Raw genomic sequence first — 24,142 nt, forward strand, 5'->3', positions numbered from 1 at the left:
TTAATATTATATATAAGTAGGCCTATATAATTTTTACACACACAATATATACATATATATACAGACCCTTTCCAAAAAATGTGAATATCATGGAAAAGTTTATTTATTTCCATAATTCCATTCAAAACGTTAAACTTCCATAGATTATAGATTCAGGGCCCACAACTTAAACGATTTCAAGTATTTAGTTGTTTATTTGTACATAATTTGGGCTTCCAGCTCATAAAACCCACGAAAACAGGATTTAAAAAAATTAGAATATTACATGAAATCACACAGTAATTACACAGTGATACCATGGTCATTGAACCAGGTTTTGGTTCTTTTGGCAGTGTGGGCAGGTGCAAATCCTGCTGGAAAATGAAGGAAGCATGAAGTGCTCTGAAAATGTCCTGGTAGACGGCTGCGTTGAGTGGACAGCACAGTGGACCAACACCAGTCGATGACATGGCTCCCCAAACCAACACAGACTGTGGAAACTTCACACTGGACTTCAAGCATCTTGGATTGTGTGCCTCTCCATTCTTCCTCCAGACTCTGGGACCTTGGTTTCCAAATGAGATGCAAAATTTGCTCTCATCAGAAAAGAGGACTTTGGTCCAATGTGCTTTATTAAATCCAGAGTCAACGCAGCCGTCTACCAGGACATTTTCAGAGCACTTCATGCTTCCTTCATTTTCCAGCAGGATTTGCACCTGCCCACACTGCCAAAAGAACCAAAACCTGGTTCAATGACCATGGTATCACTGTGTAATTACTGTGTGATTTCATGTAATATTCAAAAAATTTTAAATCCTGTTTTCGTGGGTTTTATGAGCTGGAAGCCCAAATTATGTACAAATAAACAACTAAATACTTGAAATCGTTTAAGTTGTGGGCCCTGAATCTATAATCTATGGAAGTTTAACGTTTTGAATGGAATTATGGATATAAATAAACTTTTCCATGATATTCTAATTTTTTGGAAAGGGTCTGTATATATATATATATATATATATATTTCTGTACATTAGGCTATATATTATATATTATAGAGTACGCTAACCAGTTTCAGTATCTAGAAATATTTTTCAATTATTATTAAAAATGAAAATAGTGTTGATAAACCCCTTCATGTCCTTGTTATTTATAAATCACCCACACACTATATGTGCACATACTTCCACACACAGTGACCAAGGTGTGTAAAATTGTGTGACCGGCCGCTATATGAAGTCCATACTGATGCAAGTGTGAAGTTAAAAATAATTGATAGAACTGTCAACAGCTCAGTCTTACAGTGTGAAGCCTGGAGACACAACTTGACAAAGTTGTACAGACTCTGACTTACTTCCTTCTGACATTCACCCATCAACACCACACATATACGCATACACACATTTTCTACACACTCCCTGCATATATATTTATGAATGCATTATGTGAAACTATAAGTGAAAGCTCTTGCTGTTTGGCATACTTATTTGGAAATATATGCAGTTTGCATACCTGGAAATGACAGTATACTCACTTAATTTTTTTTTTTACCCTGATATTAATTCTGCATATTTTTTCTTTCTAATGCACCTGCTGCATCTGATGGCCCATCAACAACTTTTTTTTTCAAGCTGTGAGAACTCTTTCTGTCTTTTAGCATTTCTCTCTCCCTCACCGGCTCTCCACCACCTTGACTATTGATTCATTCTTCTCAGAGTGGGATTTATCATACTATGGTGTGACTTTCCCATTTTCAAGTCTCAAATCAGATCCCAGTACATCACACTGTTATGACAGAAACTAAGAAAGCAGACATCTGTCACAAAGACAGATGACGCAGATGCTTTACCCTTTGCATTTTGGTATGAAAGAATAGGAAACATTACTCATTTCACACAAGAGAGGATATATGAGAAAATATCTGACAGCTCAGATCACCGTAGATTTCTTATACACAATAGCAAAGCAATCTGGAAATATCAATAGAGCACAAACTCTGAAATATGCTTCTCTCTGTTGTACAAATGGTATTCAAAGCATGTTACAAATAAACAAAAATAGTCATTTCTATAAAAGCCACATACATATTGTATATCCAGAGCAGACAGATATTTTTTATTATTAGCATTAGCATTTGTAACAGGAAAAATAAATCTGCTTTGGTAATATGAAATACAGACGGATGCTAGCACACACGCACACACACTTGTACAAACGAAATAATGATCATCTGTCAAACATTTCAATGCTTTTAACGTGCAATCACAACACAACAACAAAATAAACTTAATTTTGGGGCATGTAAAAAAAAGAAAATCAAAGGAAGAAAAAAAATCAGCAATTTCAATCTTATTTGGATTGCATTAATAAGCGAGCTAGAGAAAAATGGGCAAAACAAAACGGCTCTCATATAAGCACTGGACTGTAACAAATGTAGTTTTTGATTAATGTCCAAAAACTGCATTCACTGTGCTGTTCATTTGCATTTTGATGCATTTCAAAGTGCTGTTATCTTGCATTTCCATATGTATCCTGACACAACATATACAGTACAGCACTGACGGCTTACAACATTCTTGCTTAATGTACAGAATTCACAGAAAGTTTTGCACATCGTCAGCTTTGCACTGCTGTACCAGGACGGCAACTCATAAAAATAACTCGCATACAGCTTCATCTAGATCAAAAATACTCACTAAAGTTTGTTTCATACAAATAACCCTCAAAATAAACACTGTAATCAAACTTTCGGATAAATGTCAGTTTGTTTCATAAATCCAACTCTTGTAAAAATGAATCCTATGAAATGGCTCTCATCTGAATGCTTGTGTTTATGTTCTATAATCATATTTATTGTGTGATAAGTGATAACTGGATTTGTAATCATTTTTTAAATAAATAAATAAATAAATATGTACCGTACTGTTCAAATGTTTGGGGTTGGTAAATGTTTTAAAATGTTTTTTGAAAGAAGTCTCTTATGCTCACCATGGCTACATTTATTTGAAAATACAGTAAAAACAGTAATATTGTAAAATACAATTATTAAAAAAACTATTTAAATGTATTCATGTGATGCAAAGATGAATTTTCAGCATCATTACTCCAGTATTCAGTGTCACACGATCCTCCAGAAATCATATATGCTGCTATCTAAATGTCTTAACTGTCACTTTTGATCTATTTAATGCATCCTTGTGTAATTAAAGTATAAATTACTCGCCTCAAACTTTTGAACAGTAGTGTAAAATTAGACACTGATTTCTTTTACATTACAGTTTTTAGTGTGACCTTAACAAGAAAGTATACTGAATATAAGTACAAATGAAACTGATCAGTAAAAACTTGATACCAAAACACGTACAGTAAGAAATACTTTGAAGAAGTCGTAAAAAAATATCTACATCTTTCAAATCTGCTTCAGAGTTCAAAATCGTAGCTACATGTGATTTATTTCTCTTATAATATTTCTCTTGTCCGATTGTGAATGTTGCTGCATTTGTAAATGCAGATCAGCTGATTAGAACAGTCACATCCCCACTTGGGACCCGTGGGCCAATCCCACATTATTCAAATCTTCAAACATGAGTCAACAGCTTGCTCATTGCTGAGAAGCCTGTCCCTTTAATGCTAAACAAATTTAAATATACATTACAAAACCGAACTACCAGAATCAAAACATATGAATACTAATGAAAACATATGAAATGCTCTAAATGATTAATAAGTTGTTACCAGTTTCTGTTGCATGTTTTGGCTTCAAGGCATCGCTTTACAATACATTATGGTTTATGAAAGCTTTTTGGCATTTAATTATTATTCTTGTGTAAACAGAACGATGAAGACATTTCATGGGATGGGGTGCTTGCAGCCAATTTCACATAACATGCCAAAGAAATTGTGAATTTAAACCTGGAAATATACGGACAAGTATTCTCGAACTGTTTTCAATTGCTAAGCAGTTTTACATGTTACACAATAACTGTTAAAATAGACAGAGTGCTAAAATAAAACATCAGAGCTTACATATAAATATTTATTTGTAAAAGTGTATTTCATGTAGACTATTGCATTTTAATTTTAAAGGGGTCATGTATGATACATTTGTAACACTTTTCCCTGAGGTCCATTAATAATTATAGTCAAGGTTTCTTATAACCCAAGTGTTTTCTAACATTTTGAGGATTATCATAAATCAAATTCAGCTTAAAGGGATAGTTCAACTAAAAATGAAAATTCTGTCATCATTTACTCACCTTTATGTCGTTCATATGTGTTCCGAAGATGAACAAAAGTGGACATTAGGGTGAGTAAATGATAAATAAATAAAAAAAACTATTTTTGGGTGAACTATCCCTTTAAATGAGCTGCATGAACTGACTGATGCAATCAGGTTAAGTTTCATTAAACTTAAAGTCTATTGACAATAGACTTTATTTTTATTGAATATTGCAGTATTTCTTACATTTCTTTCTTATTTGTGCACATCATTATTATTATTTTGTTTTTAATTCATGTGCTCATGTAATCTTTAATTAAAATAACTCAACATGTCTTCTCTTCTCTGGTGACATGGTTACGGGCGTGAGGACGGGATAACCTTTCACAGTTTCATTTGGATATAAGTCAAAATAGGGACGAAAAAGCCTATGGCAACTTCCATTTCATGGTGTCTTTAAACACGCAACAATAAAAATGTATTATTGATGTGTAAATGTGGATGTGTTAAATGTATTTGGAATTTTAATAGTAGAACTGCTTCAGAATGTTCAAGATTTAAAGGAACACTCCACCGTTTTTTGAAATAGGGCTTATTCATCGTCTTTCCTACATTTAGATAGGTGGGCAAACACATTTTTGTCTCAGTGCATGCATTGTTTTAGTTTGGCAGCGCCGCCGCTAGCTTAGCTTAGCATAATGAATGGAATCCTTTGTTGCCAGCTAGCATGTCATGAGTATAAGTGATAAAATAAAAATAAAACGAATTACTTCTTGTGGCCTGCGTATTCACAACGAGTACAAATAGCAATGCAGATTAAGACTAGGCGATTTCCTAGGCAGATATTGACATGGGACTATATTGGGGTGAAGCACAGGCGAAGCACTGCTACTTGGGCGCAGAGATATCACACAACACCTGAAATCCCCCAACTTCTGTCAACATACCAGCGTGAATAGTAGCCGGCTATTTTTCCTACAGTAGACATAGTGAATGGCGATGAACACGGCTGATTTTGTGAGAGACGAAGAGGGTGACTTCTCAGACAGTCGAGAGCCAGAACCATACCTCTATGAACCAGAGTTTTCAGAAGACGAGCTGCGTGTTTTGGAAATAGAATGACAGGGGGAGGAGGTTGCGGAGGAGTCAACACGAACTGGTGGTGAGTGTGATATCTCTGCGCCCAAGTAGCAGTGCTTCGCCTGTGCTTCACCCCAATATAGTCCCACGTCAATATTTGCCTAGGAAATCGCCTAGTCTTAATCTGCATCGCTATTTGTACTCGTTGTGAATACGAAGGCCACAAGAAGTAATTCGTTTTTATTTTTATTTTTTATTTTTATCACTTTTACTCACGACATGCTAGCTGGCAACAAAGGATTCCATTCATTATGCTAAGCTAAGCTAGCGGTGGCGCTTCCAAACTAAAACAATGCATGCACTGAGACAAAAATGCGTTTGCCCACCTATCTAAATGTAGGAAAGACGTTGAATAAGCCCTATTTCAAAAAACAGTGGAGTGTTCCTTTAACAGATGCTCTTTTTGGACTGAGGAGGAAGTTATGAGACTCTATTTAAAAAAATCAAGAAAAATGATATGACCCCTTTCAATTTCAGCAACATATATCCCTTAACAAACAAAGCATCATGTGCTTACTGTACTTGTACATTTCCACACGATGAGCAGAATTACAAGAGTAAGAAAAGTATCTCTTTAAACAATCTGTGCTAGTCTTGTTGTCCAACAACTGGTAGTGAAAGCATCCTTGTCAAAGTAAAATATCATAAACAAACAGGCTCATCAGTTTCACCTCACCAAAATCTGAGAGCACATTTACATCCTGGACTGAAGAAACATCAACTAAATTAACAACTAGATCCATGTGCATGTCCGTGTACACGTTTCCTACTTAGAGAAGTCATCCCTTTCCTTCAGCTGTTCACTAAATATCCATTCTTAGTTTTGTTCCCCCAGAAAGATCATATATGCGACATGACATGATTGTCAGTGAGGGGCATGTCCTAGTTCCATATTCCAAGACACGCCCACTTATCAATTCTCTTTTCTTTTTACCCAATCCGTGACCTCCGTCACCTGTGATTCCACTGTATTAGTGTTGGTTTGGCCTGACCGTGTGAGCTCAACCATTGTAATAGGCCACAAGAGAGACAACAGGTCTGTTGGTGTGCTGGCCCGCAGCAGGAGAGGGTTTCTCACCCTCGGAGGAACTTTTCTGCCCCCCGCTGTTTGGGGCACAGATAGTAGGATGGCCAGCCGAGGCCACCGCGAAGGTCACATTCCGGCCATTGGCGCGTCGCACTGTCCTGAGAGTTTTGGTGACTTTGGAGGAGTTTTTAAAGCTGGAGCCTCTCTCTGGGGTGGTGCACATGACGAGCGCATGGAAACATCTGCAAAACTGAAATACAAAGATTGAGAGAGCAGGGATTACATTTCTACACCTTAAAGGGATAGCTCACACAAAAAAAATAACATTTAGTCATTTTTTTACTCACCCTCATGTCATTCCAAACCTGGATTTTCTTTCTTCTGTGGAAACACAAAAGAAGATATTTTGGAAAATGCCTGTTCACACTAAGAATGATGACTTTTTTTAGCATCCACACCAAAGGACAATAACATTCTGTTATTAAAACTAATTATTATTGTTATTGTCTTTGGTGAGAACAGGCATTAAGTGTTTTTTGTCCATACAATAAAAGTCCAATGTTGTTTTGGACCCCAATGACTTTCATTCTATGAGCAAAAACCACTGAAATTCTCTTTAAATGATCTTCTTTTGTGTTCTTAAAACTAATTATAGCTCTCATTATAGTTGTTGTCCTTGGAGTGAACTGGCCTTGTTTTTTGTCCATACAGTGAAAGTCAATGGAGCCCATGTTGTTTTGGACCCTAGTGACGTTTATTGTATGGGCAAAAACTACTGAAGCTTTCTTTAAAATATCTTCTTTTGCGATCCACAGAAGAATGTCAAACAGGTTTGGAACAACACGAGTTTCCTCTTTAAGAGAAGGAAATTCACATTATCAGTCAAAAGACAAACAAGACAATGCCTGAATGTTCACTTGATTGCACAACTCAGCTCATTTCTGCCGTTCTCTGCTGGATTTGCAACTGTACAGACAGCAGGAATAATAAAATAGCAACGTGGGAATCATCAGCCCTGTAATAACAGCTGATGCTAATGTCTCCTCTAATGTGGACAGGGTTGTTTGCAAATTGAAAGCTCTCTGTGCACAAAATTCATTAACTGAGGGAGGACCTCTCGGCAGGAGTGTAGGCAGTGATTATCTGAGAATGATAGAGATGCCAATCCCTCGCTGAGCATCTGTGTATATCTACATTCCCCCGCACGCGGATCACACACTCAGAAGAAACAGCCTGCAGGCTTTGACCATCAGGTCACCATAGCTCTGTGTTCTTACGCTGCACTTTTCATTATAGATAAAGGTTTATTGTAATTAATCATACCAGTCTGCAAAGGTCTTCAGAGGAGAAAAATGCATTTTCCAAGAGAAGGTGTTCTGTCGACATGTGTGAGAGATTTACCACATCCTCACAAAACAACCTTCACCATTAAATTGACAAATTCAGCCAAAACCTTGAAGAGAGTTTTATGAATACTAAAATGCAGAGGTGCAGGTATTGGTCGCAAAGGTTCAGGAATTCCATTTCTGTAACAGAAACACTTATTTTAACCTTAAAACAATGACAAAGCAAAATATTTTGCGCCAAGAACACCCATTTACAGCAGAATAAAATGAGGAAATGTTTGTGTGGCCGTGGCCATTGTGTGGATTGCATGCAAGTGTTGAGTAGATGAATGGCTAGTCATGAATTGTTCCCTCAGAAGGAGAGTGGAACTAATCCGCCCTTTAAAATCCTCCTTGTTTCTGGAACAGTGGCTTTTGAAAAACTGGGATTAAAAAAATCGAATTTCAACCTGGAAATAAACAAAGTTTAAGACGTTTGACAAACACAGAAACATTATGACATACAATAAACAAGAAAAATTTAATTGTGAAGAATTCCCATATATATTTTTGAACAATATTTATTATTGTAAATACTTTTTTTGACCCATAGAAATCATCTTGTAAAATAAACCTTTTCCTGCACAGTTTAAAGTAACATAATCCACAAAACACAGAGCGAGATTTCACCCCTTGAGAAAACGTAGTGTACTTAGTATACGTCCATGTTCACTGTATACTTATAGTCTACTACATTTCCTCAGAAGATGCAGAACCGTCATGTTTTGTCAGTTTAGAGTCTCTTTGTATGTTATACACTTGAAACATTGCTGTATTAAAACATAAATGCTTTTTTGGTACTCAATAATCAGTGCCTTTGAAACACAATGACAACAAAAAGAGATAGAGACAGACCTCTGCAGGGGGTTAGATTTGGGTCAAAGGGTCACGGTTAATGGCAGACTGCAGATACACACTTTTCCCAAGACATTTGACTTCAGTGAGCCTGTTAATGGCCATTCAGTGTTCTGTTAGTGCTGATGGAAAGCAATCATGCATGACTCCGACACTCACTGATAGTCCTCCCAAAACACTCTTCATGCCTCCACCAGAAATCCACAGCTAGTCCAAACATACATGTCCTTAATGTTTTCTACAGACATGGATGACCTATAATGCAATGAATCTGAAAATTGGTCATGTTGCTGTCAGCCGTTGCAGGTGTGCAGCTTTTTTTGGGAAAGCGAGCAGGTGAGGAATGCGATGAGTCTAAGGTTGGGGGAACGAGTCTATAAATGGATTCAGATCCACACACTCATTACAGGAGCTGGCAGGAGGTCTGGTGAACCCCGCAGAGATGACGAAGGTGGCTTTGCATCTGGACATGCTGTAAGACAGTTAACGCAACTATCTGGCTGGGTGTTTCAACCGGAATCAGATTTAGCGCACATGGCATATTGATTTTACATGGCCATAAACTGAATTTACAAGGATTAGATTACATTAATTTTGTTGATTAGAGTGTGCAATTTTCGTTCATAAGTAATGTTCCTGGTAAAAAACAAATTATGCTCCATTGCCAGCATTTGTGGCAAAATGTTGATTACCAGAGGAAATACTTGTAGTTATAGTAAGGCATCTACAATGAAAATACATGGGGCTGTTAGATCGGATGGATCTCAACGTCAGAATAGTGATTTGCGTCATTTGATCCGACCCAGGATAACGAATCCCTGCCAGAAGATTGAGAAAGCCAGGGAAGAGGAGAATCAGGAGACGAAGTGATGATAATAAAAAGAGCAGTTTATTGAATAATCTTAATGCCCATAAAGTTTCAATGCTCAGACTTCATCTGACTAGTACAAATTCAACAAGTGTTATTATACCACAGCAAAAACAATGAAAATGACTGCTTCGCAACATCGTCCTGTAATGTTAAAAACCTTGAAATGGAAACATTATCTCTTACTCACGAAAACAAATATCTCTTGAAACCATACAATCACACAATTAAATAGCAAGCATTAGGAAGCATTGCAAGAGCAACAAAATAAGTTAAAAAAAAGTAAAATAATAAGTAATATAAAAATATAACATGAAAAATGAATAATAATAATAAAATGATAAATCAAATGACAACTACTTAGATGACTAATGACTATAAAATTAAATCACATTAAAAAAATAAGCAAATAAAACAACACAGATGTATGGTTGCTCTCTCAAAGAATACACACACGGACTCACGCGCACGCACACACACACACACACACACACACACACACACACACACACACACACACACACACACACACACACACACACACACACACACACACACACACACACACACACACACACACACACACACACACACACACACACACACACACACACACACACACACACCTATTGAGAAGCCAAGATCCTTCAGGGCCAGGCAGTAACTATCGAAAAAACAACTGTTTATGTCCATGAGAATAGTATAGCCACAAAACTTAAATACTATAAATGTTAGCATATAGTAACTTGCGTTATTACGTTTAACACAGATGCACGTAGATAAACTGCTTAACACAGATATTTCGTTAGTGAATAACTAGTTTATTTCTCACAAAAATGATTTAGACATTATTTACAGCTCAAATAATAAACATTTTGGATGAATTAATGTAAATGCACAGACAAGTTGCAAATTTTGGATGATGGCAGTGTTTGCTTTAATTATTCAATATAGCTTAACTTGTAGGCAAAACACAGAAAACTCCTTTAAGGATGTAAGTCAAAGTGTTTGTTTGTCAGTATCATTGGAGCTACTACACTCTTATTGTGAGCTAAAAGCTTTCATAAAGTTAGCCTAAATATCTGATAAATAAACTAGCAAGTGATGGAGGACATGTAGAACTTTGTGAATGACCGGCCTTCACATTTTTCAGACATCAGCAGAGCTAGCAATAACACCTTTACCTGTACTTTATGTTCCCCATGATCTGATAATCTGATAATTCCAAGCGTGAAAATTCAAACTGAAGCGTGAGAAAAAAAAAATGTCTTTGCAATTTTCCTAAAAGTCTGAACTTGACTTAAGCAGTTCTTTCTCACCTCTGGCAGATAATGAGCAATCATTTCTGTGTATACTCATGCTGGATAAGTGTATGTTCTTTTGGCCGGGGTAGCCGGGTACAATCTGGATCAAAGAGGAGTGCTGGGTAGCAGACTTTTGAGCAGATGATGGTCTGGAAAGGAGATGATTGGCTCTCTGTGGGGTGCTGAGAAGCTTGGGAGAGAAGGACAGAACTTTCTCGCCAATTATGCTACACCTGATCACAGGTGGTCCGGAATAACTGATCCCAGTGCTTGGATGAACTGCCTGTCTCTCAGGAAAGCTCTTACTTCGGAAGTGGGCAGTTTTGTTTGTCTCATTGTCTCTTGCATAGTGTGCAATAATAGGTCTATTTGCAGTCACTTTTACAGCAAAAAAAAAGAAAAAAAGAAAAGATAGTATTTTGTCTTGTTTTGCTGTAAAACCATCAAATTATCATAAAAATATACTCTTACCAGAGAAGAAAAAAGTTGTAAGACATTTTTTTTTTTGCCAGTTGGGTTGGCATAAACCTCACAAATTTTTGTTATATTTATAAAAACAATGAAATATGTAAGACATTTTTTTTTTTTTTTTGCCAGTTGGGTTTCTTGTTTTAAGCATACACCTCACAAATTTTTGTTATATTTATAAAAACAATAAAATATGTAAGACATTTTTTTTTGCCAATTGGGTTTCTTGTTTTAAGCATAAACCTCACAATTTTTTGTTATATTTATAAAACCAATGAAATATGTAAGACATTTATTTATTTTTTTGCCAGTTGGGTTTCTTGTTTTAAGCATAAACCTCACTAATGTTTGTTATATTTATAAAAACAATGAAATATAAGTAAGTAAATAAGTAATTAAGTAAGCAAGTAAATAAATCTAGTTCAGTCATGAAACAGAGGGCGCAGGCTGACATGCAATCTGCATGCAATCACATCATTACTGCATGGCACAAGCTGATTGGCCTCTGCTGATCCTGCAGCCAATGAGATTGCTTGCTTAACATTTAAATGGTCTGGTAGTTCTGTAAGCTAGTCCTGCAACGAGCTACAGTCAGAGTTCCTCTAAAACCCTCCTCCTCCTCTCCCAGCTCCACCTGCCTAGATCTGCAACGGGATTTTAAAGCCCAAAAAAATGCAACCCAACCCAACAAAAAAGTCAACTTGTGCAGTGCATACAGTCATCTGCCGGAAGCTTGTTATTATAGCTAATAAAGTTTTCTACGCATCGCTTCGCTTCAGAAGGCCTTTATTAACCCCCTGGAGACGTATGGATTACTTTTATGATGGATGGGTGAATTTTTTTGGGCTTCGAAATCTCACTCCCATTCACTCTCATTATAAAGTGTGGAAGAGCCAGGATTTTTTTTAATATATCTCAGATTGTGTTAGTCTGAAAGAAGATAGTCATATACTCCTAAGATAGCTTGAGGGTGAGCCAATCATGGGATAATTTTCATTTTTGGGTGAACTTTCCCTTTAAGGAAGTTTTCAATGGAAGCCAAGACGAAAATATTGAGAAAATTACTTATTTGCATTGCAATTTACATGTGTGTGTGATTCTTATAGCCAATTAATGAACAAGGGAGTTTTTTCAGCGCACTGATGCTTCCCCTAAGCACACATTGTGCTCTTAATAAGGGAGAAAATGTGAAATGTGACAGAAAATTCTTTGCGTCCCAGGAAAGAGGAAGCAGTAAATGCAATTACCACACAGCATGACAGCTCTTGAACCAGGGCGGTATAACAGTACAGTTATTTACTCACGGGCTCAGGGACTTTGCAGCTCTCTCACACTCCAAAACTCACTCTTTTTCCATTCTCTTCCATTTTCTGCTGTCTTTCAATCTCCGGTGGTCATATCGACACATGCCGAGTAGATACTTGAATCTGTACAGCACTTTAAGTCTTCAACTCGCCTCAACTCACAGTTTCCATGGTTACGGGCTGGGAGGAATTGAAGACTGAAAATGACATACAGGTGACTGGTGTCTCCTCCGACAGTCAAAACTAGTTTCTCCAAGTCTTCATCTCCGGTCTTATCACAAGCAATTGTTTGGAGCAGAAGCCATACAGAAGAGATAATACAAAATCTTATGTACACAAGTTCAGAAATAACAATAAAATGTGCATCTTGTATCAGTTTGATCATATAAGAAGTGCTTCTTTGAATGAAAAGTTTCTTTGAAAACTTTCTATTACTTTCGCTGAACATACTCGGATTCAATCCTTGATCACAAACTAGAGCATTGAAAGATTATATTTACTATAATGGTTTGTACATTCTTCCACAGACTAGCATAACTATTTGCAGTTTAATTTTTTGTCCAGCCGTAAACTAGAATGAACATTCAAATGGAATACAAACCAGCCATCAAAGCTGCATTGAATAGATTTGAACAGCTTTACAGGAGAATGCAAACTGTAAAATAGAATCCAAAGATAAAGTAAATGATAAAGTAAAAAAAAAAAAAAGTAATGCATCTAAAAGCAGCTTTTCTATATTACAATATATTCAGATTTTCTGAGATACATGGCAGATTAGTTGGATTAATGCTTTTTTATTTATTTTTTAGCTCAAATACAATGAGAAAGAAATTGGTTTTATGATTCAGTCTCATTTTCCCTCTTTCCAGCATTCACTGGAGCTGGAATAATCAATAAGGTTGCATTGTTTGGCCTTTTGCCAGTTTAATTCACATCATTGTTGTTGGCTTTATCATGTGTAGTAACTTGAAATGATAAGGTTTAAGGTATTTCATGCATGTTCATGAGCATCCATATGTTTTTTCAATCATTTAAACCAAGCCCTTTGCTCTCCATTACTTAAAGAAATGAACAGTACATTGAACAATTATAAAGGGAAAAGTCTGCATAGAACTCTTTGCAAGCTGATTCACCCAAAAATGCTAATTATGCCATCATTTACTCACCCTCATGCCAATCCAAACCTGTATGACTGACTTTCTTCTGTGCAACTCAAAAGAAGATATTTTAAAGAATGTTGGTAATCAAACAGACTTCCATTTTATGGACAAAAACACAGGCATTTCTCAATATATATATTTTTTGTGCCATAGAATGAATAAAGCCATACAGGTTTGTAATGACATAAAGATGAGTAAATGACAGAGTTTTCATTTTTGGGTGAATTATCCTTTTAATAAATCTCAATTTCAGTGTGTGGAAACATGACCTTTTAAGTTCATTTAGTACATTTTCATAAAATAAGTAGATCATTTCAATTATTAAAAACTGAAAACTTTTGCCTTCAGTGTTTTGCCTTCAAATACAGCTAATTCAGTGCAGAGTAGGAGAGAAAAAAGATGAGCAGAAAGAGAGATTAGAAGTTATTAGCAGAATACAATTCAAAACCAGTAAAAAAAAAAAAGAAACTTGTTCAGTTTTGTCCCCAATGAAAAACTGAACCTTAGAACCTGATATTAATATTACAGCTTAATGAAATTTTCAAATGGTACAGTTTAAATCGGTCTTTGTATGACAGCAATACCCATAAAAGGTTATAATTTAATCTATAATGACTTGTCTAGAGGAACTAAGTGGACTTTTATTTTTATGGAGCTATAGTTTAACTTAAGCAACCCAGACATTCATACAATTTTTCGAAAAATAAGTTCTCAGGCAAAACACAGTTCATATTTCACATTCAAAGGCGGTTTGGACTTGGACAAAGAATGACTTTAACTAAGTTTGTGTGATTTGTGCTGTTAAATTCATACTAAAATGAGGTGTTGATCATGTTCTTTTGGGAATGACACCCAAACTGAAAACCCTCAACTCAAGTGATCCTGCTGACAGTAGAAAAACTGTTAAAGACTAAATATAGCAAAGAATACCATGTTCTTATTACAACACACAGTAGCATCAAAAGCACAGTGAGTTAAGTCATTCTTCGCATTAATTACAATGGATTGGCTTACAAAATAGCAACTAAATGAATAGTGTTAAAACCTTTCTCAAAAATGTTATTACTGCAAGGCTCTTCACACCAAGGACGATAACTATAACAATAATGATAAATATATAGTTCTAAAAATCATTCTAAACACAAAATTATAGCAGAGTCCAGCTGATGAACGATATAAACATTGGGTGCACATAGAATGAACAGGGCATTATCGTTTGTTGGTGGACGCTTATTTAGTGATCATTATGGATATCTTCATACGTCTGTGCTGAACGTGGATGCAAATAAACGAATGCAAATATAACATCATGTAACATTCATATTCATATCATAGCCATCCAATGAAGATCTAGCAAAAATAACAGATTACTGATTAGTAGCTTTTCGGTTACCCACCTGTTTGTTCATGAAGATGTAGATGATGGGGTTTATGACGGTGCTGGTCTTGGCTAACAGAGAAGGAACAATGCTGGCCGCTGGTGTGACCAGGCCGGGCCGCCCAAACGTGGCTAGCAGGGCCATAATCCCGTAGGGCAGCCAACACAGCAGGTAACACACCACCATGGTGACCACCATGAAGAGCACACGCTGCTCCCGTTTACGACTCACCACCGTATTGATCCGGCTCACCTTTGTCATTGCAATTAGGGACGAGCAAAAAGAGGAGAAAAGAAGACAAAGAAAAATAACAGATGTGAGGAAAATTGATAAAACTGTATATGCAGACATTTACAGATTAGATGAACGTTTAGCATAAGCTTCAGGACAGCTTGGCAGAAATGGATACAGCCGTAAATCGATCGCTCTGGTCTGTAATAGACCCTTAAACACAACAATGGGCGAACAGAAGGACCATTACACGTTGTAGAATTGCCTACTGAGCATGACACACCATTTTCACAGTGTTGTAGCACTTTGTCTGACAGCTGCTAAGTGCTCTTTTGGTGTAGGTGCCCAAGAGCTGAGAGTTGCTACTTTGGTTGAACTTTAGTCCCTGAAGTTTGGTGCAGTGGCGCTCTGAAGTGCCATTCGCTCTCAGAACGCAATGTGGATGCGGAGTAAAGACATTTTCTTTATCAGTGCTTTTGTCTTCTTCCATATTTAAACTGTCCACCAGATACAATTACTTATTAACACTTCTATTCAGCAAGGAAATGAAAATAAAGACATTTATACTATTTCAGTTCTTTTGAACTTTCTATTCAACAAAGGATCCTGGAAAAAAGTATCCACAAAAATATTAAGCAGCACAACTGTTTTCATCAATGAAAATCAGCATATTATTATGATTTCCGAAGGATCATGTGACTGTAACATGGAGTAATAGCTGCTGAAAATTCAACTTTGCCATCAGAGGAATAAATTAGGTTTTAAAATATATTATAATATAAAACAGTTATTTTAGATTGTAGTACTACTTCACAATATTACTGTTTTTACTGTATTTTTTATTAAATAAATGCAGTCTTCTTAAATATAAGAGACTTCTTACAAAAACATTGAAAAAATCTTACCAACCCCAAATTTCTGAACAGCAGTGTATGCAAAAAAAAAAATGTCTAAGTAATTTATTTGATCAACTTTGCATGGGATCTTCAGACAACAAATGCAACTTTGAACTGGTCAACAAGAAACATTGTTCAACCCAAATCTGATGTTTCTCCTAAATACAAATTTATTGCATATTTAAATCAACATATATTATTTTAAATGAAAGCGAGGTATTTTTTCTATACATGATATACAATATTTACAGTTTGGTTCCATGTGTGAAATGACCTAGCAATGTTTTTTTTGTTTTTTTTATACTTTATTTTAAAGGATTTTTCAAGAAAAAACACAGAACAAACAACACTGGCTCGGACTACACACACACACACACACACACACAAAAAAAACACGTATATAAAGTACATTAATAAAAAGCTGCACAACAGACTAGGTGCCCAGAAAGGATATGCAGCCTAGACCTTAGAGAAGTCTTTGGGGGCCGACTGAGCTGTTAACTTGTCCAAATACCCGAGAAATGGACCCCAAACAGCGGAAAACTTTTCAATAGAATCAGTCCTCAAAAGTCGAAGTCTTTCCATCTGTATGACAGAGGTCATATCCATAATCCACATCTGGAAGGAAGGGGGTGAGGGTGACTTCCAGTTCTTAAGCACAAGTCTCTTAGCCACGACCATACCCAGCATTAAGGACTGTTTCAATGCACCTGAAAGGCAAGAGGTGCGCTGTGAGAGGCTGAAGATGGCAAGTTCAGCATCCGGTGGAAGAAGCTTATTGTAAGCCTTGGAGTACCAGTCAAAAATGCTTGACCAAAATCCAGACAATAAAGGGCAAAACCAAAAAGCATGAGAAGCTGTATCCTCTGCCACCTTACACCTGTCACACATTGTTGAAACGGAGGGGAAAATTTTATGCAATTTAGCTTTGGTGTAATGTAAGCGGTGAATAACTTTGAACTGGATCAGTTGGTGTCTGCTATTAACTGAACAAGCATGTATGAGAGCTCAACTCCTAGATCTTCCTCCCAGGCCTCTTTAAATCCTACAGTAGAGGCTGAGAGGCAACTTCCAAATAAAGAAACAAATTTAGAAATAAGACTTACAGAGCCAGGAGGATTAAAAAAAACATTGAAAAAGACACGTTTCTCCGTTGTTTTCTTGTTTTAAGGTTAAATTTAACTATATATATATGTATTTTTTAGATTTATGCTTTAAACAGGAAAAAATGGGTACAGAAAATAAACATGAAACAAGATATGTTCTCTGAAAATAGATATGCTGTCTTAATACCTTACATAATTGCGTTTTTGATTTAGGATGTTTAGGATGCATTTCTAATTTAGGATACATTTAGGATGTATTTTCTTTTACTGGAAAATGAAGCAAACACACTCAAAAACTCACATTCTTCCTGCATTCATGTCAAATCAGTTGTCAAACCCAAATAAGTGACTATACAAGTAAAATGAATAAAGCTGGCTAGAAAAAGAGAGAAAGCATGTATTGGGAAGTAGCCTTGATTTAACATTTAAAGAATTCACCTCTACTTTAAGCCACATTTCCTCCTACTGTACATAACTTAATGATCAGAGTCATACAGCACTTTGAATTATATGCTATACTTTAAATTACAACATGAACACATTTCTTCCTGATTGGCCTGTACTTCTGAACACATTTCTTCCTGATTGGCCTGTACTTCTGAACACATTTCTTCCTGATTGGCCTGTACTTCTGAACACATTTCTTCCTGATTGGCCTGTACTTCTGAACACATTTCTTCCTGGTTGATCTGTACTTCTGAACACATTTCTTCCTGATTGGTCTGTACTTCTGAACACATTTCTTCCTGATTGGCCTGTACTTCTGAACACATTTCTTCCTGATTGGCCTGTTCTTCTGAACACATTTCTTCCTGATTGGCCTGTACTTCTGAATGTAATGTAATGGCCAGTGCCAACATAATTGGGCTTTGACTAAGAGCTAATTAAGAGCAATGGAGTGGAACGAGTGCAGCCTTTTCTTCACAGGCGGTCCTCGCTAGGCACCCTCGATTCCACCGTCCACCTTGAGCAGAAGCCGCAACTTGACAAATTATTACTTAGCAGAATGTCAGATCAATGTCAAGTTGCTAATAGGCTCCACATGGAGTTGGGCCACAGGACCACAGGTTTTTTTTTGTTTTTGTGGTTACATTAAAAAGTCCTATATGCACAGAAGGGCACCACACAGGGGTTCAGACTGTGAATAACACAGCGAGGTGTGAAGGCCAACAGGGGTGTGAAGTTATGGTGCAGAACACCACCGGAGGACACAGCCAGCGGCACATCTGCGGCCGCTCTACCAATTAAGAACTAGAGAAGACGTGATGGCTGTTTCAGATGCAGTGCTGAGATGGGGGGACAAAAAAAAGGGCAGTTTGTACCCCCGCATGTCATCCACAACTTCAACCCAATTGAAGTTTGATTGGCAGGTGGAAATTTCATGGTCACATTAAAGGGATAGTTTACTAAAAAATGAAAATTTGCCCATGATTTACTCACCCTCAAGCCATCCTGGGTGTATATGACATTCTTCTTTCAGATGAATACAAACGGAGTTATATTAAAAAAATGTCCTGGCTCTTCCAAGCTTTATAATGGCAGTGAATGGCCGGTTTCTGTTTTGAAGTCCATAAAAGTGCATCCATCCATAATAAAAGTAATCCACAAGGCTCTGGGGGGTTAATAAAGGCCTTCTGAAGCGAAGCGATACGTTCGTGTAAGAAAAATATCCATATCTAAAACTTTATAGACTAAAATATTGACCTGATGCATGATGAGAGATGTCAAAGTTTACGCTACTCCTACATCCTACATCATCAAGAGTTACTCTTTTGGTGTAAGTCGACTTGCTTAGACCGTCTGCCGGAAGCTAGTTATTTTAGTCGATAAAGTTTTAAATGTGGATATTTTTGGATTATTAAGTGCTTCACTTCAGAAGGCCTTTATTAACCCCCCAGATCCGTGTGGATTACTTTTATCATGGATGGATGCACTTTTATAGACTTTAAAACAGAAACCGGCCATTCACTGCCATTATAAAGCTTGGAAGAGCCAGGACATTTTTTTTATATTACTCCGATTGTATTCGTCTGAAAGAAGAATGTCATATACACCTAGGATGACTTGAAGGTGAGTAAATCATGGGGTAATTTTCATTTTTGGGTGAACTATCCCTTTAAACACAGGATGCCAAAGCAAAGCAGGCTAAAGACGGACAACCTCAGATGTGAATCACAATAGGAGAACAGCGAGTTTGTTGTGTGTCTGTGTAGGTGTGTGTATAATCCTCAGATGAATTCCAGTAATTACAGCACAACTCCTGATGAAACATAATTGCTGTGGAATAGCAACTATAAGCAGTTATTTAAAAGTGCCGAAATGCTAAATGGATTAAACAAATAAACTGTGAAATAGGGAAAATTAGTCTAACTAGGACAGAAAATGTGCTTTGGGAACATTACAATAATCACACAGAATGTGTGAAAGCAAAGGCTCAATCAATGCTCAAACGCTTATTAGCATAAATATATATAGATAGATATATTTTAGCTCTTGATAACAAAAATTTGAGATTGAATAGATAAAAAAAAATAAAAAATCAGATGACATTCAGAGCTGTCAATCTTCTAAATTGTGCCTGGAGAGACAAACTGCAACCGTCCACAAAGTTGCATCATTAGAGCGGGCAAGTGCATGTAAATCCAGGCGTGTGTTACACACCTAACCCCGATGTTGTGGTGGTGTTGTGGTAATGAGGCTCTCCCCTCGGGGTGCGTGTGAGCCCTGCAGTCAGAAGGTGGCAAACCCAGCAGGATGGAGAGCTGTGAAGGAGATGCTAATGCATGTGGCATATCCTGCGTCTGTCAGAGTGTGTTTGGTCAGGGAAGATCCCTCGGGTATGTGGGTAGGTGGACGTCAAACATTATGTTGCTAAGAAGATTCTGAAAGCTGTGATCGGCAAAATAAACTTTGTTTCCGGAGATCTCACTCTGTTCATCTCTGATACTGATAAACCAACAGTCTCTCTTAGAAAAATAAATGTCTGTCAGCAGTCTGTGGAACATGGGTAAATCTTTCAGTTCTCCAGTGAACCTGATATTTTGCTGATCTGGGGGGAAAATTGAAATCTTTCAATTTTAAAGGCTTAAGCAAGATGGTGATACTCCTTAAAAGTTTTTTTTTTTTTTTTTTTTTCTGTTACGGACTCACTGCTCCGAGGCTTTATGAGTGATTCAAGTGCAGTATTTATTTAGGACAATCCATAAAAGTAGTCAAAATCAGGCAAATCGCCAAATACACACAGCAACCCAAACTAGGCAGAATCCAAGGAAACAAGCAGAGAACACGAAATACCGGAACAGGGAAAAATAATACAGGTGCTCAGAAATGCAGTGGTAACACTAACAAGACTAGACAATGAAAGCAAAGGAGAACACAGCTTAAAAAGGCAAATACAAACAAGCTAATGAACCACAGGTTGGAGCAATCAAATCCTAATGAGTCAGGGCAATGGATTATGGGGCATGGAGTTCATGATGAGATACAGGAGACGGAAGGAGTGCCCTCTGGTGGAGATCATGGACACTCCAGCTGGTGAATGTGACAATTCCAGCCTTTACCAATCGTAGAGCGTTTATTTCATATGTAAGCATATTTGACATTATAACTGAAATATACCCAATTGAATCAGAATCAAATCGCAAACAAATTGATCGCTTCTGAATCAAAATCAAATCGAATCAAGAAATCTGTATCTGTAAATCTGTATACCCAGCCCCACAGTACAAATGATCACGAATCCTGTTCACACACACAAATATTAATTTCACTTGCTACCAGTCTTAGAAACAACAGTTGGTATAGATAAGTGTGAATGCTTCCATGAAGTTCATAAAAACAGTTACAGAGGACAGCTTCTTATCATTAAATCATTTCTCTGAGCATGCTATTGTAGGGACATTTCAGCAACTGAAACTTTCAGTAACATATATGAATTATGAAAACAGACACATCTGTTTGATGACTCAACTGTACGTAATCATTAAATAAAAAGAACAATAATCTGGCGATGGAACAGTTGTAATCAGCGGGCCCACACACAATCTGCATCCACGGAACTGGAACACCCTTCATTCACCAAGTTCTACACATCCCCCAACACTTTCATGCTCAATGATTAAATATTTGGGCTAATTTAATTGTGTTTTCAGCTTCCAATACTCTCAGCTCCGATTAACACATTTTCCCATGCTTAAATCCCTTCGGCAGATTTCCCCATAAATCAACGCAGAAAATAATCCCCAGATTCCCTCTGTGCCTCTTAACCATTAAAGCCTATAATAGGAAATTTTTATTTGTTAATAAAACTCTGACATTTATGACATCAGCATCACTCCACTCATATGTTCTTTGCATCCCCGAGCTCTACATTTTACACCATTAAAAAGAATAAAGGATGGATGGGCGGACAGACAAAGCGGCAGACAGATAGATGGATAGATAGATAGATAGATAGATAGATAGATAGATAGATAGATAGATAGATAGATAGATAGATAGATAGATAGATAGATAGATAGATAGATAGATAGATAGAATGACGTGGTCTCAGAAAGACCCTGTATAAGCTCTAGTTCTAGAGCACTAGAGTAATGAAGGACATTTTTCTAAAAACACCAAAACAATTCAAAAAAAGGAACTAAAAAAGTGAGAAAAAATAAGTAGAGAAAGAGAGTTGATAGTTGAAAGATGGATGGCTGGGGTGACAGAGGGAGCAGTGAGTGAGAAGCACAAAGCAAAGTCAAAAACAGACTTAAAGAAAGTGGCAGCCAGAGAGAGAGAAAAGGTTGATGGTACTACAGTGTATATGTATGAGGAGTAGGAGTAGAGTGACAAGGGAGAAGGACAGATAAAACATTCTAGACCAACCCATTTCAGTAAAATAGGGCTTGACGATCCTCTCCTGATTGATTTGGGGCATAACCTGATCCGTCGTCGCCCGCACTAAACAAATACAGTGGACTAGATCATTAAATCTTCTGTCTGACAGGTGGGCAGACCAGTTGTGAGTACAGCTGCTTAAACAGCTCCCAGGAGAGTGTGTTGCTCTGTGCCTCTCTTTCTTTATCATTCTTGTTCTCCCTCTATTTTTAAGCAGCCAGTTGCTAGTACAGCATACATAAATCAATGTCTTTTGGTAAACAGAATAGAGTGCAGACGTGAATGTGATGAACTCATTTTGGCGGACTCTGTCCTCATGTAAACTGGTGACGAGGTTGAGTGTGTGTTCAGCAATACAAACGCTCCTCCCACCACAAATCAAATTTTCTGAGTGTAATTATATCCCTCTATTTATCATAACATTTTGATTAAATTCAGTGTCCACTAATTATAGACTGTTATAAAACCCAATCAAATGGAAATGATAAAGTCTGTGCAGGAGTTTCATGAGAGAGTTAAGTCAATAAGAAAAGCATGAATGAGTCACATTTTATCCTTTTTATTTAAACTGTACAAATGTTTCAATTGGACAGCTACTTGAGTGTAATCAGTCCTGAGAAATTAATCTTTAATCATCGGGTGGCTACATCCAAAACCACCTGTCATAGTATACGTGCATGTTTAAGCAGAAAGAACAGCATACTGTATCAACTTGTATCAACCTTTAAATGTAGTTCTGGAAAAAGTCAAATCATTTTGATATTTTAGTGAATTGGATTGTTCAGAATGCAAGGTTAACTTAACGTCACATATTCCCTGAACTCTCGGTTGATTAGCCTAAACCTTGTGTTTACAAAAAAAAAAAAAAAAAAACAACCTCTGGAGTAGTGACAGTTGGTGAGTTGGTGTTGGTGAGTTGGTGACCACACTGGGGGCTGAGTCAGAAATCGCATAAGTCTCATGATTCTCTTATTTTGAATAAGTGGAACCCCCTTAAAAAGTATGTTCTATTATGAATGTGTGTAGTTTGAATGTAATCTGGACGTACTACATTCGCCATGTTGTCATTATGGGGCTGTTTACACCTGAGAGGTGTCTACATGTACAAATGATTATCTGTCATACAGATGTCTCAAACCCTTTAACTAAACCAGGGGCACGTTCAAGTTCAAAACGGTGCGCAACGTTTTGCTACGGTTTCCGGGTTGAACGTCATGTTTCCTGGAAACGGCGTGCACCGGTGTGCAACGGGGTTTGAGATACGTTTTCTCTTGTTTGGTGGGTGTGTCAGAACTGCAGTCCAATCAGCAGCAACATGTATATAAAGCACGCGGTATTAAAGTGAACTCGCACAATGGGTTCAAGGAAAGTAATTTACAAATGTGTTCGATGCGGCTCGGTATACGCAACAACTGAGGATATTAGAAGACATGTTGTCGTAAGTTTTATTGTAAAAATATAGGATATCAACATAATGATGTAGTTGTTTATATTTTTAGCTTCATTGCAAGTGTATGACATTTGGTATAGAAATAAACAACGGTAATTAAGTGCTTTTCCTAAAAATGAGAAAGAAAATACAGGGTATTAAAACAGTATGAACTACAAATAAAGTCAGTATGTGAGGCTAAATAGATGTGTTTTAGTCTGAATTAGGTAAGATGTGTGCTTCCATTTCAGTTTCCACAAATCCCTTCACTCGATTGGGATGTTCTCTTTTGTTCTGGGCGGCAAGTGCAGTAACTGTAACATCAGGCATATTTTGTAGTATTAAACACATATTTATACCGACTTCATCAGGCTCAGGCTCAGTTCTTAACAAAGAACACAAAGAATGGCCTTCTCAGCTGCCATAGTTGCAACTCTTGCGTCATCAGAACAGTGTTCAACGCATCATCGTTTCTGTTTAAAAAACGTTGTGCAACGTTTTGTCGGGGCTGAAC

At 37.0% G+C, this 24,142-nt stretch overlaps 1 protein-coding gene across 1 annotated transcript in view; it reads right to left on the bottom strand.

The window, feature by feature from the left end:
- Positions 1 to 4,967: 4,967 nt before the first annotated feature.
- tmtopsb (teleost multiple tissue opsin b) overlaps positions 4,968 to 24,142 on the bottom strand; it is a 39,085-nt gene continuing 19,910 nt past the window's right edge. Inside the window, exons 3-4 of the mRNA XM_084399276.1 lie at positions 15,104 to 15,337; positions 4,968 to 6,612 (exon numbers count right to left, since the gene is read on the bottom strand). Of these exons, the coding sequence (XP_084255402.1) occupies positions 6,337 to 6,612; positions 15,104 to 15,337 (510 nt within the window). The 3' untranslated portion in view covers positions 4,968 to 6,336. The remainder of the gene's footprint in view (positions 6,613 to 15,103; positions 15,338 to 24,142) is intronic.

Source organism: Rutilus rutilus (genome assembly GCF_951802725.1).
Source record: "Rutilus rutilus genome assembly, chromosome: 24".
Lineage (NCBI taxonomy): Eukaryota > Metazoa > Chordata > Actinopteri > Cypriniformes > Leuciscidae > Rutilus > Rutilus rutilus.